Source organism: Podarcis melisellensis (assembly GCF_964234715.1).
Source record: "Podarcis melisellensis genome assembly, chromosome: 2".
Taxonomy (NCBI): Eukaryota; Metazoa; Chordata; class Lepidosauria; order Squamata; family Lacertidae; genus Podarcis; species Podarcis melisellensis.
In genome coordinates, this window is record NC_138529.1 from 18,449,992 (window position 1) to 18,468,062 (window position 18,071).

The 18,071-nt window shown below is 48.7% G+C and overlaps 1 protein-coding gene and 1 long non-coding RNA gene across 3 annotated transcripts in view; one reads left to right on the forward strand and one right to left on the reverse strand.

Annotated features, from left to right (window-relative positions):
* LOC309363074 overlaps positions 1–10,016 on the reverse strand; it is a 674,350-nt gene extending 664,334 nt beyond the window's left edge. The window contains exon 1 of the long non-coding RNA XR_014165222.1: positions 9,954–10,016. This is a non-coding gene — a long non-coding RNA (uncharacterized lncRNA). The remainder of the gene's footprint in view (positions 1–9,953) is intronic.
* ANKFN1 (ankyrin repeat and fibronectin type III domain containing 1) overlaps positions 1–14,202 on the forward strand; it is a 119,796-nt gene extending 105,594 nt beyond the window's left edge. The window contains exons 16-18 of one of the 2 annotated variants that reach the window (XM_081898534.1): positions 7,758–7,977; positions 10,600–10,689; positions 12,878–14,202. In XM_081898534.1, coding sequence (XP_081754660.1) covers positions 7,758–7,977; positions 10,600–10,689; positions 12,878–13,671 — 1,104 coding nt within the window. In that variant the 3' untranslated portion in view covers positions 13,672–14,202. The remainder of the gene's footprint in view (positions 1–7,757; positions 7,978–10,599; positions 10,690–12,877) is intronic. The other variant, XM_081898535.1, reaches the window with a different exon arrangement.
* The last annotated feature ends 3,869 nt before the right edge of the window (positions 14,203–18,071 follow it).

Consider the following 18,071-nt stretch of genomic DNA (forward strand, 5'->3'; position numbering starts at 1 on the left):
GGAGGAGCCCGGCCCTAAAGCCAGAAAGAGGGGGGAAGAGGCGGCAGAGGATTCAGCCTCAGGCGAGTCACGGAGAGAGGGAACCCAGGGGGGCAGGAAGACCCTGCGGAAAAGAAAGGAGAGGAAGAGGTGGTCTAGAGCCAGGCTATTAAGTTGGTGCGGAAGAGGGGAGGAGTCAGAGGGGACTTCAGCGGTCTAACGTGGCAGACGTACGGCCACAATGCTGAACTGTATGAGAAGCAGAAATCTTCAATAAACTTTTCCTGTAAATAAGCTGCAACGGAGTGAGGTCTCTTGTGAGCTGGGACCCGTCCTGGGTGGCCGTGACAGTAAGTCCCCTCTCACCAAAGCAAAAATTTTTTTTTGCGAAGCTCACGAACGGGAGCAGCCATGAGCGCTGAGGAGCAGCTGGTTGCATTGCGGAATCAGGTTACCGCTCTCACATCGGCAGTCATTGCTTCGCAGAAGAAGAATGACGACTTGGAGAAGACGTGCCAGGATTTGCAGGCAAGGTGGGAGCGCGCGGACAAGGCGGGGGCCCCAGGATCCAGAGCGGAGGGCATTGCGCTTGGACGGAGGGGGGGTGCCCTAGTTCCGCATTTTAATGGCAACTTGCAAGACTATCCCAATTTCAGAGCGGACGTTGTATATGCACTGCACTTACTCCGTCACGATTTTAAAGATGAGGAGGAGAAAGTGGGGTTCATTGTTTCGCACCTGCATGGGGAGGCCAGGGCTTGGCTACGCAATTTGTGGCGCGAAGATGGACCGGCCCGTCGCGATTCAACTGCGTTCATCAAAGCGATGGATTCTTGTTTTCAATCCTCTGTGGATGTGGACATTGCGCGCCGTCAAATGCACGGGCTGAGGCAGGGGAAAGCGACTGTGCGCCAATACCACTCTAAATTTTTTGCGTTGCTCACCGCCTTAGATTGGCCAAAGGACAGTAAACCGGTCAGAGATCTTTTTTGGGAGGGATTGAGCCCCCCCATCAAGGATGAGATCGCTAGGGGGGACAGACCCCAGACCCTAGAAGACGTGGTGCACCGGGCTTTAGCTATTGGAATTCGACATGAGGGGCGTCCGTGGCACGAGGAGGACGGGCCCCAAGCGCGTGCGCAAGCAAGGACTCTCCCTTTTGTGCACAGGGACTTCAGCCGTGCGCACCCCTCGCCAATGGGGAAGGACAGCGAGGAGCCAATGGAGATTGGTGGTGCTAGGGCTCAGAAGCCATCCCAGAGCCCTGTCCCTGGTGCAGCCAAAGCGAAGCCTCCTAGAGGAACCAGGAAGTGTTACATCTGTGACAGTGCGCACCATATGGCGAAAGAGTGCCCCCAGAGGCTCCAGAAGCACACTGCAGCGCTGGCAACTGTAACAGCAGAAGTGCAACCAGGGGAGCAGCTTCAGGGAAACGACAGTGCCTGGCTGGAAGCAGAGCTACTGGGGCTCAGCCAGGCGGATCTGTAGACAAGCCCCCAGCATCACTGCAGAGCGTGGACCCTTTGCCTCCCAAACCGGCAGTTCTGCTCACAGCGACACTCCAGTTGCCTGATGGGAGACTCCTCGAGGTTCCAATAACGATCGATTCGGGAAGCAACGCCGACTTCATGGGACTGCAGTTCGTTAAGCAGCACAACATGGCGCTCCTGCCTGCAACGACGCCTCTGAACGTGGTCACGGTGGACGGCAGGAGGTTGCTGGGGGGGCAAGTGGTGCAGCAAACCCCTCCCATGATGATGCAGATTGGCAACCATCGAGAGCTTATTAGTTTCAATGTCACCCACTTATCGGACACACCCATCGTGTTAGGCATGAGTTGGCTGGAGAGGCACAGTCCCGCGGTTGCGTGGTACCAGAGGCAGATCAACTTTTGTTCGTCGTATTGTGCTCAGCATTGCTTTCAGACCGATCAGGGAGGAGAAGCTGAGCAGCCGTTGCATCTGGGTATGGTGCAAACAGTGCCTCACAAGTACCAGGAATTCTTGGAGGTTTTCTGTGAGAAGGAAGCTGACAAGTTGCCGCCTCACAGACCTTACGACTGCGCGATTGATTTAGTGCCAGGGGCGCAACTGCCTGCTGCCAAGCTGTACTCCATGTCGGAGGACGAAATGCAAGAGCTTCGGGAGTTCATAGACCATAACCTCAAGCGGGGTTTCATCCAGGAATCTAAAGCAGCGGGAGGCAGCCCTGTTTTCTTTGTGAAGAAGAAAGACACGCCCCAAAAAAGGCTTATAGTGGATTACAGGTTCATCAACAGCTTGACTAAGCCCAAAGCTTTCCCCATGCCCAAGATTGACGACCTTTTAGCGACCGTCAGGAGGGGCAAGATTTTCACCAAGCTGGACCTACGTGGAGCTTACAATCTCATCCGCATCCGGAAAGGAGATGAGTGGAAGACCGCCATGTTCACCCCTCTGGGCACATACGAATACAGAGTCATGCCTTTCGGCCTCCAAAATGGCAGCCACGTTTTTCAAGCATTTATGCACCACGTGCTAGCAGGTCTCCTCTACAAAAAGTGTGTCTGCTTTCTCGACGATATCCTGATTTTCTCGGAATCGCCGGAGGATCACGATAAGGACGTGAGAGAGGTCCTGCAGAGGCTGAAGGACCACAGGCTGTACGCCAAGTTGGAAAAGTGCCAGTTTGATGTCAGAGAGGTTGATTTCCTTGGCTACAAGTTGTCCGACGAGGGACTGGCCATGGACAGGGCTAAGGTTCAAGCGCTGTTGGACTGGAAAAGCCCTCGAAATCGGAAAGAGGTCCAGAGGTTCATCGGCTTTGCCAATTTTTACCGCAAGTTTATTAAAGGTTTTGCGAACGCGACGGCGGCTATCACTGACACCCTCAGTTCCAAGAAGAAGAAGTTCGTCTGGACCGAACAAGCGGAGCGGTCCTTCCGGACGCTTAAAGGTCTTTTCGCCTCCGAAGAGCAGCTGCTCCACGTGAATCCCGGCAGACCCATGCGGGTAGAGACCGATGCGTCAGACAGAGCGGTTGGGGCCGTTCTTTTGCAAGAGGATTCACAAGGCAACTGGAGACCGGGTGCGTTCTACTCCCGGAAGCTCAGCAAGACGGAGCGCAATTATACCATATGGGACAGGGAGTTGTTGGCCATTCATGCAGCTTTCAAAGCGTGGCGACACTTCTTAATAGGAGCCAAGCACACGGTGCAAGTCCGCACGGATCACAAGAACTTAGAGTATTGGCGGACGGCTAAGTTACAGACCCAGCGACACATGCGCTGGGCGGAGTTCTTTGCGGATTTCGACTTCAAAATAGAATACATCCCAGGAGACTCCAATGTTATTGCAGACGCGCTGTCCCGAAAGCCGCAATACTTGGAGGAAGCAGCTCCAATCGCAGCAAAGCACATTTTCGCACCGCAGGCGTGGACGTGCGCTACCATCGCAGTCGACCTGGACGCGGTGCGACGCGCGTTGCAAAGGGATCAGTTTGCACAGTCCAAGATGGAGGAGTTACGCGGAGGGTCGCGAGACAACGATGAGTTCCAATTGCAAGATGGACTTTTGACTCGTAAGGGTGCCCTTTACGTGCCCACCGACGATCTTCGAGCCAAGGTTCTGCAACAATTGCATGACGCCCCTAGTGCAGGCCATTTCGGCAAAGAGAAGACGATGGAGTTGGTGGCTAGAGACTTTTGGTGGCCCCAGATGAGAGGAGAGGTGGCGGACTACGTCGCCAGGTGTGATATCTGCCAGAGGTCCAAACCAGTGCACCAGAAGCAGGCGGGATTGCTAGAACCGCTGGAGACACCGCAGCAACCGTGGGAGAGGGTAGCGTTGGACTTTGTTACGGACCTGCCCAGCTCCAGAGGTAAGACGGCGGTGTTAGTGGTGGTGGACTTGTTCACCAAGATGGCGCATTTCATCCCTTGTGCCAAGGTGGCGACGGCAGAACAGACCGCAAAGCTCTTCATCGATCACGTCTTCAGAGTGCATGGACTTCCGCAGTCCGTCTTGTCCGACAGGGGGCGCCAGTTTGTTTCCACTTTCTGGCGAAAGCTTCTGGGCATCTTGCACGTCAAGATCAACCTGACATCGGCGAGACATCCACAAACCAACGGTCAAGCGGAGAGGGTCAACGCGATCATGCAGCAGTACCTGCGGTGCTACGCCAACCAGCGACCTGCGGCGTGGGTGGACTATCTGCCGATGGCTGAATTCGCCTACAACAACACGAAACACGCATCCACCGGGGTGACGCCTTTCTTCGCGAACAATGGCCGTCATCCCAGAACCTTCCCGAGATTTGCGGCACCAGGAGGGGGGGGGCCTCAAGATGCCGACCAGTTTGCAGCGGAGTTGCAAGAGGTGCACGAGGAGCTGCGGAGACATTTGGAGCTGGCAAAACAGGCGTATAAGGTGCAGGCCGATAAGCACAGGAGGGCGGGAGAGGACATCCAGGTTGGGGACTGGGTGTGGTTAGCAGCCCACGCGATGCCGGCCAGGTCATTGGCCAAGAAGAAGTTAGGACACAGGCAGCTAGGGCCATATCAAGTTGAGGCTAAGATCAATCCGGTGGCTTTTCGTCTAGCCCTTCCGGAAGGTTCCAGGGTGCACCCGGTCTTTCATAGGTCGGTGCTCACTCCCTACAAAACCCCACACAGGTTTCAAGAGTCAGGAGCACCCCCAGAGCCACGTAGGAGGGCGCCTGAGAGGGGGGAATCGCCAAGACCAGAACCTCTTAACGAGGTCACAGAGATACTGGACTCGAGATGGGGGGAGGAGGGAGTTGAATATTTTCTCGCCAGGGAGGGCACACCAGCCGCTGCTAATAGTTGGGTGCCAGGCTACGAGTTAGACGAACCCCTTTTGAAAGACGAGTTCCATGCACTTTTCCCACATAGACCCATGCCAGCTGAGTACTTTGATGACTGGCTTTTCACACCCACATTGTCAGATAGCACGTTCAGGGGTTTCTCTTCCCCCGAGGAAAGAACACCAGAATCAAGCCCGCCCAGGGGATCGTGCTCGGGGGTGGACACGGAAACCCCTTATTGGTGGGAGGAGCAGCCAGAGGAGGAATGGCGTAAGAGGTGGCTGATAGGTCCTTGGCGGGCAGCACCGGAGGAAGTAGCGATGGAAGCAGAGACTGAGAAGCATTTGGGGGAAGAACCCGACTTCGAATACACATACACAGAACTGCCAGCAGAGAACATTGACGTAGACGACCTGTATCCTGAGCCTACCCCCGAAGAGCCGCAGTTTCCACAACCGGTCCCCGGCGAGGGGAGGGGGGAAGGGGGGGCTTCGAGGGGGGGATGGATGTCAGGGTTTCTGGGAGAGAGGAGGAGATGACAGAGGAGACGGAGAGCGAGTGGGAGGAGGGGCAGAAGGATGAGGAAGAAGATGACGGAATTCTGAGGGAATCCACGAGTCTGAGCAGCGAGTCAGAGGATTCTCAAAAGGGGGTTACCTTAATCAAGCAAAGGGGAGGAGAAGGGAGAAGCGGAGAGGAGCCCAGTGGAAGACAGAGGAAGCAAGAGACGTCTCAGCCGGAACGGAGTAAAGGGGGTGGAGTCGTCAGCCTCTCGGAGGGAGCAGGATTAGGAGAGAACAGAGAGAGGGGGTTGGAGCAGGGTGTTCAGCCGGAAAGGGTGGAGAGCAGAACAGGGGGTGGTGTAGCGGTCGAAAGAAAGGTCAGCAGCAACGTACGCGCGCCAAGTTCAAACGTAGAGGCGCGCGGAAGTGGAGAGAGCTCAGGGGAGGAGCCCGGCCCTAAAGCCAGAAAGAGGGGGGAAGAGGCGGCAGAGGATTCAGCCTCAGGCGAGTCACGGAGAGAGGGAACCCAGGGGGGCAGGAAGACCCTGCGGAAAAGAAAGGAGAGGAAGAGGTGGTCTAGAGCCAGGCTATTAAGTTGGTGCGGAAGAGGGGAGGAGTCAGAGGGGACTTCAGCGGTCTAACGTGGCAGACGTACGGCCACAATGCTGAACTGTATGAGAAGCAGAAATCTTCAATAAACTTTTCCTGTAAATAAGCTGCAACGGAGTGAGGTCTCTTGTGAGCTGGGACCCGTCCTGGGTGGCCGTGACACTGGTGTTATGCACCAGTATGCAGTACCAACACCTTCCTTCCCCCCCCCCCAAAAAAAATCAGAGCCTTGTGCTTCCTTCCTAAAACCCAGGAAGCTAATGTTCTGGCAAGCTATGAGAACCCTCCCTTACTGGAACCTTTTTTCCGGGGGGGGGGGGAGCACTGACCTATATACTATGTTCAGGCAGTGAAATATTTTGTTGGTTTGTTCCCACTTTGGGAGGGAAAGCAGAATAGAAAGGGAACAGAATGCTTAACCCTTTCCCTCACCCCACTGTTTTCCCACTAGAGTTCAACCCTCAAATACATTGATCCCCCTCCATGGGTTCCAAATGTACTTTCTCCCTTATGAGACCCCTTCTGGAACCTCATAAGGAGAGGAAAGATTTTCAGGGGGGAAAGCACATCTTTTCTCTACCCCTCCCTTCTCCACTTCTACCCACCCCAACCCCCCCCAAAAAATGTGGCTTGGCACCTAACAAAATTGATGGTCCATATTTTGCTTCCTTCTGACAATTAGTTCTATTGTCTAGCATCCTTCTAGGTCTGTGTGTTCTACCATAGTAGCAGCCTATGAGCACTTTTCAAAGACAGCACAAGGTAGAGCAGGGGTAAGGGACTTGTGGCCCTCCATATATTGTTGGACTACAACTCCCATAAACATTAGCCAGCAGAGCCAATGGGGGTGATGGGAGTTGTCGTCTAACAGCAGCTCAGAAGCCATGGGTTCCCTTTCCCTGATGCAGAGGACATAAGAAGTATAGTCCACAGAAGTCTAGTGTCCAGATCAAGGGAAGTAATAGTACCACTCTATTCTGCCTTGGTCAGACCACACCTGGAATACTGTGTCCAATTCTGGGCACCAAAATTTAAGAGGGATGTTGAGAAGCTTGGAATGTGTGCAGAGGAAAGCAACCAAGATGATCAAAGGTCTGGAAACCGAGCCTTATGAGGAATGGTCGAAGGAGCTGAAAAAGAGGAGATTGAGAGGAGATATCATAGCCATCTTCAAATATTTAAGGGCTGCGCATGAAAGATGGATCAGGCTTATTTTCTCCTGCTCTAAAGGGTAGGACTCGAACCAATCGCCTCAAGTTAAAAGAAAGGAGATTCCAACTAAATGTACAGAAAAACCTTCTGACAGGAAGAGCTGTTTGACCGTGGAACGGTCTCCCTCAGAAGGTGGTGGACTAGCTGAGATTCCTGCATTGCAGGGGGTTGGGTTAGAAGACCCTTGGGGTCCCTTCCAGCCCTATGATTCTATGAGTAACAACAACAATAATTTTATTATTTATACCCACCCATCTGACTGGGTTTCCCTAGCCACACTGGGCATGGCTGTAGTAAAGAATCAGGAATGTTAGAGAATCAGGAATTGTTCTTGCCGAGTCCCAGCAAGAAAGAAAAGCTGTACCTTTCTTGCCAGAAGAAGTTGGCAAAAATCGCCTTCTGTCAGAAAATTGATGGCTGAGGCACAGCAATAATTCTGGGAGTACAAGAAGACTATTCATCTCAGAGATCAGGGGAGGCTGAACCACATCAATGACAGATTTCCTTACCCCCTTTAAAGCAATAGGAACTGCCAGTCATCATTACACTTCTCTTGTAATTAACAATGAGGTATCTATTTAAACGTGTCATACATAAACCCAATGTTGTTTTAATATATATATATATATCTGCACCATCTTCTTCACGTAGCAAATCGATGAAATCTGGCGTGAAATGAGATGGATCAATGAAGCACTCCAATATGCACGGTACAGACAGCCGCCTGCTGGCTTGCCGGTAGCAAAGATTGTGGATCTGTCAGAAGAACCCATCCAAAAGAAGATAAGTTCAACATCGTCTCACCTCGATTGTCTTCCATCCCCGCCACCCTCGCCAGAGATGGAGACCCACCGGAGAAAAGTCTTGAGCGGTAAGGGAAAAGCTTTTTTACTCCCCTTCGAACAGGGCACAATTCTCCATCACTTCTGACTCAGAAGCATGTGGGCATCGTAGGTTATGACTTGCCCAGCAACCATAAGGTTGCCTGTGTTTATATTTACCTCTCTCGCCCTGACCTAGCCACTGTGATCCACGCGACGGTCACCTCCAGACTGGATTATTGTAACTCGCTCTACGTGGGGCTGCCCTTGAGACTGACCCAGAAACTCCAGTGGGTGCAGAATGCTGCGGCAAGACTCCTTACAGGGTCCTCGCCACGGGATCACATTCACCCGGAGCTATGACAGCTGCACTGGCCCCCGCTGGAGTACAGGATCAGGTTTAAGGTGCTGGTTTAAACCTTTAAAGCCCTATACGGCCTAGGACTCTCGTACCTATGGGACCACCTCTCCTGGTATGTCCCACGGAGGACCTTGCGGTCTTCAAACAAAAACACCTTGGAGGTCCCAGGCCACAGAGAGGTTAGGCTGGCCTCAACCAGAACCAGGGCTTTTTCGGCTGTGGCTCCGATCTGGTGGAATGCTCTGTCACAAGAGACTAGGGCCCTGTGGGACTTCACATCTTTCCGCAGGGCCTGCAAGACAGAGTTGTTCCACCAGGCCTTTGGCCAAGGCACAGCCTGACCCCCTCCTTTGGTAATTCTTCAGAGAACTCTAGCCCAATGGTTGCCATCAATTTGATTTGAACTGATTTTATAATGAATTGATTTTAGAATGCTGTATTATTTTACTGTTGTTAGCTGCTCTGAGCCCGGCTTTGGCTGGGGAGGGTGGGATATAAATAAAATTATTATTATTATTATTATTATTATTATTATTTGCCACAGGAAAATGGCTAAAAGCAGAGTGAGGAAGCCTGCTTTTAGCCATTTGCAAACACAGCGATAGAATACTGAGATCCAATCCACGCACCTGTCATGTAGATCACGGACCAACACCAGCCATAGCTGTACCATTTTTTAGGGTCCCTCACACAAATGCTGCCCGTTACACAATGTCCATTCCATGTGGGGGAATGAGGAAACTGATGGGCACTTTTCACATGGTGACTTCTGCTAAATGATACAGTTCGGGAGTGCAAAACTTGCCACAGAGATGTCAAGATGCCTGTGGAGATGGCTAAGTAATCTCAGGGCCAACTATTGACTTCCAGCTCAGTGTTGGCCTTCTTCATCCTGGAAGTAGAATTCTGCTTTGTCTCCTAGTATGTTGCAGCTCAGAGCTTAAGGTTCATGGAGAAATTAAAAAATAAATATCAATGGGAGGGAGGGTTGTGGGTTCATTTTCCTTCCAGCCTTTGACACCTCTCCTGTCTTCACATCGCCTCTCTGCTCCTCTGGCCTTCTCTTGCAGTTTGGACAGATGACTTCTCTGCATAGCTGTCCACGTTCCCCTTTTTTAAAAGGGAAATTCCCTTATTCCGAATAGGATTCCTTGCAAGAAAAGGGAAAAGTTGACAGCTATGCTTCTCTGCAGCATGGGTCTAGTGATTTAGTTTAGCTGGCATTCTTCAATTGCACTCAGATGGTTTGTGCAAGGGAACAACATCTTTACAAAAATCAAATTAAGCAAGGCTGCTAACATCAGGTGGTTATCATTGAACTAAAGAGTTTGGTACATTATCTAATGCTACAAAGAGAGATTTTTGGCTAATTGGAAGAGCAGGCAGCAGGCAGCCGAGCTCGGAGTAATGAAGAAGAAGAAAAGGATCCCAGAACACAAATGGTTATAAAGAGATGAGCCTCAGGAACATCAAGGCCAGAACTAAGAAGGAACCTTTGGATCTGTGCTCTGCTGCCTCTTGTGGTTATCTAGTCAGAACTACAGACTTCCCACATCAATGATGTTCTCTCAGGCTCCAAGATGACTCCATCAGCCTAGGTCAGGCATCCCCAAACTCGTCCCTCCAGCTGTTTTGGGACTACAACTCCCATCATCCCTAGCTAACAGGACCCGTGGTCAAGGATGATGGGAATTGTAGTCCCAAAATAGCTGGCGGGCTGAGTTTGGGAATGCCTGGCCTAGGTGGTCCATTGGTGTCTGCTGTCCTGAATGGATGAATTTGTCCCTTTCAGTTTCTTTTCAGGGACAAGCTGCCTAACTTATGCCCTGCTAGTTTCAATGGGTCTACTCTAAACAAGTCAAAATCTGGATATTAGCCATTGTGAATACACCATTTTAGCTCATACCGTATTGGCCCAAATATAAGCCGCACCAGCATTGCCAGCATTGCCTTTTCCCTTCCTCGCTCTCTCCCTTCTGGCCTTGGGAGAGAGGATGGGGAATTACGCACAGGGCGGCCGCCGCTTCCCCACGCTCCTGGCTGCATACCGTATGGTCACTAATATAAGCCACACTTTAACTTTTCATGGTTGGAATTTAGGGGGAAAGTGAAGCTTCTATTCAGGCCAATACGGTAATTTGAATTTCAAGTGCTTTAGACCTGTTGGCAGGTAAGTCAACCTAGATAGCTCCACTCCTGAAGGCTGTCACTGTAGGCTATACTTAAGAAAAGATAGAAAGTTAAGAGCCCACCTTAGTAATCATCTTCTTATCAATATACTCCTAATCACCCTTTTACCTTAAAAGTTAAGGATTACCCAAGATAATGCCTTGGCAACCAAATATGGAACATAAGGAGAGACTTGCCCAGACTTGTTCCAGCAGGAAGCAACATATCCGAGGTGAGTTTGGAGACAACAGAAAGGAAAGCTAATTAATTGGCTTACCCCTTTGAAGTTGCGTTGTCAAGAATCTGCAGCAAGGGTAGCCAACATGGTGCCCTCAAAATGGACTACAACACCCATCAGCTGCAGCCAGTATGGGCAGTTGTCAAGAATTATGGGAGTTGTAGTCTGAAACATTTGGAACCCCATTGGCTATTCCTGCTGTAGTTTGTACAGGCCCATCTCAGTACCATGCCAAATATTTATCCATGACAAAAAAGAAGAATCTTCAGAAATCCCTCCTCCACAGCAAACTGAATATGTCAGATAGCTGTGAATTTCCAACTTATGGGGAAAGAGAGGGTAACAACGTCAACATTCATGTAAAGAAAAGTTCATCTCTGATCTAAACTCTAGGGTCTGACGGTTCCACAAACAGTCCACAAGTTTTTTTGGGGAAGCCGTTCAAATACTTGACATGATTGATGCTGCAGCAATCCTGGATTTGCCAGAGAGTATTCAAGGAACAAGAAGCCACAGCCAATCACATCTCCCTGACAAAAAAAATATACCTGTATGGTACATGTATCTACAAGCATGTACTTACCCCATTCGCAGTGTACACTTTTAAGCGAATATTTCAAAAACTAAAGCACAGTCCTATGCCGCAGATACTCTTACAGGAGAGTTTTAGGATTTGGTCAAAGCCCATTACATTAGATATATCCCATTGCTAGTGTCCCTACACCATTGTGACCTGAGGTTTTTTCCAGTGGAATGCTACACTGGAATAGATCCCTACAGTTGATACAATTCCAGGATGCAGTGTCATGGACATAATGAGAGGGTGACAAAGGAAGGTCAGAATTACACCAAATCCAATGGTCCCACTATGAAATAAAATACTGCCTAGTTTTTTTTTTATTAAAATAGGATAGGTAGCACACTTCTCATCAAATTCTTAAGCACCTCCTCTTTTAGAGTTCATTAGGCGATAGCGTGTGACACCACAGGAAATCCCATCCATACATTGTTTCAAAAGGAATTAATTCCATTTAAATTGCATGATTGTTATTTTTTGCAAAACCCAATTTGCAAGAGACTGATAAATGCAAAATCTGCAAAATCCAACCCATAACTGCTTTTCACTAGGTGCTATCAACTTAGTTGCCTTAGTGTTCATGGAAACTAGAGCATAGGATCTGTCTTAATATCAGTGCTTTTTTTCTCTAAAAAAAATATGTTTAGGGGTACTCTCATTTTCTTACTCATATTGAAATACTGCCCCTCAATGAAGCCAAACTTAGATTCACAAAATGTTTAGGGGTCTGCTACCCCTATGTACCCCCAGAAAAAAGCACTGCTGTAATAAAGCATATCAACTGTTTGTCAGCATAGTCATATTTCAAAGGAGAAATTATATGGACTTCTGTTCAGACTAGGTAAAGGTAAACGTAAAGGACCCCTGGACGGTTAAGTCTAATCAAAGGTGACTATGGGGTTGTGGTGCTCATCTCACTTTCAGGCTGAGGGAGCCAGCGTTTGTCCACAGACAGCTTTCCCAATCATGTGGCTAACATAACTAAACCGCTTCTGGCAAAACAGAACACCATGATGGAAACCAGAGTGCATGGAAACACCGTTTACCTTCCAGCCACAGTGGTACCTATTTATCTACTTGCACTGGTATGCTTTTGAACTCCTAGGTTGGCAGGAGCTGGGACAGAGCAACAGGAGCTCAGCCCGTCACGGGGATTCGAACCGCTGACCTTCTGATCGGCAAGCCCAAGAGGCTCTGTGGTTTAGACCACAGTGCCACCTGTGTCCCCCCTTGTTCACACTACAAGCATTATAGAAATAGCTAGTATCACTCCTGACAAATTTTGCCCTATTACTGCATGTAATGTATGTACAGATGTACCTTGGTTTTCAAACAGAATGTGTTCTGGAAGTCCGTTCGACTTCTGAAATGTTCAGAAACCAACGCGCGGCTTCCAATTGGCTGCAGGAGCGTCCCAGCCAATCAGAAGCCACGCTGGACGTTTGGCTGCTGAGCCAAAGTCCGCAAACCAGAACGCCTACTTCCGGGTTTGCGGCGTTCGAATTCCAAGTTGTTCATGAACTAAGCTGTTCTGAAACCAAGCTACGACAGTATTGGGTGTACAGCCTGCCAGTGACTCATCCGTTGTCCTCCTCTTCTTTGCAGACTCCCAGCCGTACTCGGATGAAGAAGGCTGCTCAGAAGTATTCCTTCCAACCGACAGTGACTACGACTCTAGCGATGCTTTGAGCCCGAGGGAGCTGGATTTGGTCTATTCGTCCTCGCAGGACATATCCCACCAGGCCGTCAGCTGCCTGAGTGGCAGCGCGCCGGACGTTCTCCAGATCCACGACATCAAGCCTTGCTTGACTCCCAAACAGAACCTGAGAGGGGGCGATACCTTGGAGGCTGACATCGATCAGTCCAAAGAGCACCTGCAAAGCCTGTCACTGGGAGGAGGGCTTTCCCCGAAATGCACGGAAAAGTCAGCCAGCTTGAGGCAACCCTTGAGCTTCTTGGGCAAGAAGAAACACGGGAAGCATCAGCACTCCAGCTACTTCAGCAGGCACCATCGCTGGCTGCGTGTTCACAGCGAGAGCCAGTCCATCTCCCTCTCCGAAGGTCTGTATACTCCACATCTCACACGAGCTATGGAGTTCTCGCAAGAGCCTACCTCTGGCAGCGAGCAGATAAGCATCTCCATCGACTGTCCGCGCAGCACGTTCTTACCTCACGCTACAAGCCTCCCGGAAGAAGGGAAAGGCAAATACCAGGAACTGAGGCCGAGCATCCGCAGGATATATGTGGAGTCGTACGGCACCGGCGAGGATGGTAAATCCTGGGCGCTAGGCAGCCGGCCGGTGGAACATGAAGATTTGCACATTTCCACAGGCCAGCGAATGGTTCCAGAAGATCAGTCCGGTTCCAACACGGCTGAGGTATACAGCAGCGATCTTTAAGGCTGTGCAGTGGCTCTGTTCCCCCTCAGTACTGCCTTCAGGATGCGATCGCAATTATTGCAAATGGAGGAAGAGAGAGTTCTCGCTTCAAAGCAACCTTTGCATTCTCGTCTTTGCCAGATGCAGTTCAGAGTTACCATGCATTTCTGAGGTGCAGCATGAAACATGGGTTTGTCTCTTGGAAACATGCATGCCTGTGCAACCATCTTGAAAACAGGGAGGCTGAGCCCAGATGGTTAAGGGTTTTTCTGTGCTTTTAATAGGGCAGGGAGAAAGGTTATCCAATGAGCTTTCTTTTCCCCATGTGCAAAAGGGGCTTTCGGGGAAATGAAAAACATTCATGTCCCAAGATAATGGGCTTTCGATTATACTCAGAGAAGAGCCGCTTAAATTAACAGGCCTAAGTTGGCCAGATCTATTAATTTCAATGGGTCTGCTTTGAGTAGGGTTAATGTTGGATATAGCCCCATTTGCTGCCTGAGGAGGAACAGCAGCAATGTGAGCCAACACACATTATTATTATTATTATTATTATTATTATTATTATTATTATTATTATTATTATTATACTGCCCTATACCCACAGGTCTCCATTTGCTCCTCCAATTGCCCCACTGGTTTCCCACAAGAAAACCCAGTATTTTGTGCCAAATTGGAACAAATGGCAATCGAGTTTTCTGTGGATTGCCGTTTGTTCCTATTTATCACTAAAGAGTGGGTTTTCCATGGGGAAGCAGCAGGGCAAAGGCAAAACCACTCAGACACATGCACATAAAGTGTGGGAGAAGCAGAAAACTCCTCAGGCCCCTGCTTTCCAGACATTGAGAAATAGATAGATGGATGAGCATGGTGTGTAATGTGCGAGGCCAGTTGATTTATTTTGGTACCTGAAACTGAAAAATCCAGAGCCTTTCCCCCTCCCTGGCATAACAATAAATTAAATGGCTAGCTCACCCAAAATCAGCTGCCTAAGACAGTCACTTCACTTGGCTTCATGGTAGTGTTCATCCTGCAAGAAAAAAAGGGGGAGTGAGAGCTCTCTCTTTTTGCCTTCTTTCCTACTCCTAGTGTTCCCAGCCCCAATCAACTGCTGATTGGTTGCCATTTTTTGTTTCAAGGTTACTCTTCTTTCCTAGCCAAAGTGTTGCACCATCACATAGCAAATCAGATTTGGGCTGTGTGGTGTCCCAGAGCATCATTCAGCATGAGGGCAACTCATGTGGCGCTGATAGCATTAGATGGTGTCGGTGACCTCATTGTGTGGCCCAATACAATTGGCTACAGGACATGGTCATTGGTGTTAGGACAGAAAAGGCTGGCTTGAAGAATGAACCGGTGCCAGCGGGGCAGCAGATTGGTGCTATGAAATGGCACACCAAGGGAATGGGGATAAAGAGGGGTGTCCGTTTTGAGTTGGGCGGGGAGATTTGTTCTGCCGTCAGTCTGCCCCCATAGGGTGGGTGGGAGGAATCACACACAAAGATCTCCCCAAACATTCATTGGGAAAGGTAGTGCTTTGGGGAGAGGGCAATAAAACTGTCGCACAAAGCATTCCTAGCTAAGCCCTAAGTTTTGATATTTGCATGTCTGAGAGCAGCTGTAGAGGGAGAGGAATTCCTTCGGGTCATAGCTACTCTACGGTATTCAGCTAGCTGTTGCTGCAGATGATTTTCTCCACCTTACAAGTCTACCGTTCCCAAAGGTCTTTGTGGGGAACCAGGACAGTTAAAAGCGATAGAGAATTGAAAGAGGTTTGCAATCTACATATTGCTTCTGCGAAGGGGTAGAATTGGCAATTCTGTTTGTAGGATGCCTGCGAGCTTCTCCTTCGCATCTCAAAAGGGGTTTGTTAGGCAATGGGGTTTGATGGCTTATTCCCATAAAACATGCAGGATAAGAGAGATGATTTTTCTCACCAACCATGGACCAATCCCAAAAACTGAAGTGTTGTATTCTCTATGGCGTTGGAGCAAAAGGCATTTTGAAAACCACGATTCTTAACCTCCATAGTTTGCCCTCATTTATTATAGTAGAAACTGCAGAGGGCAAACTTTAAAATATAAGTGTACCTTCAAACTCATGCCCAAGTTCGTACAAGATTCTAGCTGCTGTGTGGCCCCACACAGAAACCCAGTGGGCACAGTGACCTTGGTCCAAAATTCTCACTCTACACCCCTGGAAATCTGAGCTTTAACTCATTATTACATAGGACATTTTGGATCATGAAGCAATCTATGAAGTGAAATGAAGGGTGAAATTAATCTCAGTTAAGTCTCTGTACTAAGCTGAAAATAGAGGGAAACCATCTAATAATGTTCATTTCGGAATTACAAACTAATCTTCCCCGGTAAAAACAAGCTAAAAACCTGGATCTTTTAGCCAAATTAACACCACCTCCATTCCCAAACAACTTGTGTGTTTTCCCTCCTGCCTTCCCCCATTTTGCTGATGTTATAGTTACTGTACAAACAAAAGATGACCTTTTCATTTTATTCCATTTCATTTTAATACAGTGGCCTCATCTGGACAACACATATAAAGCTGTATCGTACCACATTGCTTCCTCCAAAGGATCCCGAGAACTGTGGTTTGTTAAGGGGGTGCTGTGAGAAGGAGACCCTAGAGAGCCTGGGTATTGCAGGCAGGGAACTTCGGGAACTGTAGTTCCGGGGGGGATTGGGGGTCCCAGCTCTCAGCACCCTTTACAAACTACAGCTCCCGGGATATTTGCAGGGAAAACACGACTGTTGAAAGTGATATGGTTCTGCTTTAAATACAGGTGGCCCTGCGTCTTGCGTAAACTTCTTTAAAGACCAGGCTTCACCTAGGGCTGATGTTAGCACTTTTTGAGAGAGTGGAAGCTCTCGTTATAGAAACATTGCTGTGCGTAGTATCCCAGTTTCTTTTGGCCCATTGGTACTGGTCGTACAGGTCTTGGAGGCTTCTGAGCTATCACAAACCTTGACCCCTTGTTAACCAGAGATTATGGTATGATGAATGAACGCAGCACTTCTGATGCTGTTGGACTGCAGTTCCCATTATCCATTCCCACTGGCCATACTGGCTGCAGCTGATGGGAGCTGGAGTCTGAAGGGCCACCGTTTCTCCTTCGTACAAATGGTACCGTTGGTTTTATCACCAAATTATGTGCGATCAGGGTGGAGAGGGCATACCCTCCAACATTTCTCCAATGCAAATAGGGACATCCCATTCCATAATGATAATTTTACTATTTATACCCCACACATCTTATTGGGTTGCCCCAGCCACTCTGGGCAGCTTCCAACATATATAAAAACATAATGAAACATTAAACATTTTTTTAAAAAAAAATCCCTATACAGGGCTGCCTTCAGATGGCTTGGGGGTCAAATAACTCCATACCCTCCAACATTTCTTCAGTGAAAATAGGGATATCGTAAGGAAAAGCGGGACATTCCAGGGATCAAATCAGAAACTGGGACAGCTTCTCTAAATCAGGGACGTCCTTGGAGATTAGGGACACTTGGAGGGTCTGGGAGAGAGGGGTGTCAGTTTTCTAGTGCAATGGTGGATGCTAAGTCTGAAAAAACCCTACTGCCTGAAACCATCCCCTGTGCCGCCCCGCCCCAAATTTTGATGTTGAGTATTCCCTACCTTGCTGTATGTGCACATATTTGCTGAAAATTCAAAGTGTTCAAATACTTGATATTTGCATTTGATATCAAATGGCATTTGACTTTAATTCTTTGGATTTGAGCATTGAAACTGGGCAATCCATGATGGCTGGGAAGCAACAGCATTTCATGTTTGATAGTATTTTGGCAATTTATGGGATTTCTTACTTAAAGCTTACTAAGCTCAGAACAGTCAGGACATGCCAACATTATATTTAAAGATGCAATACTATACACACTTATTGGAGAGCAAATCCCATTAAACTCCGCAGAACTTACTTCTGGGTCGACATGCTCAGGAGTGCAGTGCATAGCTGTCAGAGCCTAAGATTAAAATTTCAAAGTAGAAACAGTCAGAATTCAGAAGGCAAAATTACATTTCAACAAACTTCAGGTGTTTACTTGTTTCAGCGCTAGGGGTTGCTAATTGTCCTCTTGCAGCTTGCAATTTAATGACATAGGCACGCTCCCTGAAGTTATGGATACATACAAGGAAGTTCAAGAAAGATATTGTCCTGACAAGCTGCTCTGCAATTCCGACTAAAAGCTGATAAATCAACATGCTTCAGTTTAAGTGAAATGAATAGCACTGCAATGAAAGCCATTAAGCTGGGTTGAATCACGTAAACGTGAGCTTAATCCTATCAGAGCCCTCACGTATCTCCAGATCACAAGAGCTCCCAAATTAATTCTCGGCCTAAAATTCGGTTTTCATGTATAACTAGCTAGATTTGCACCCATCAT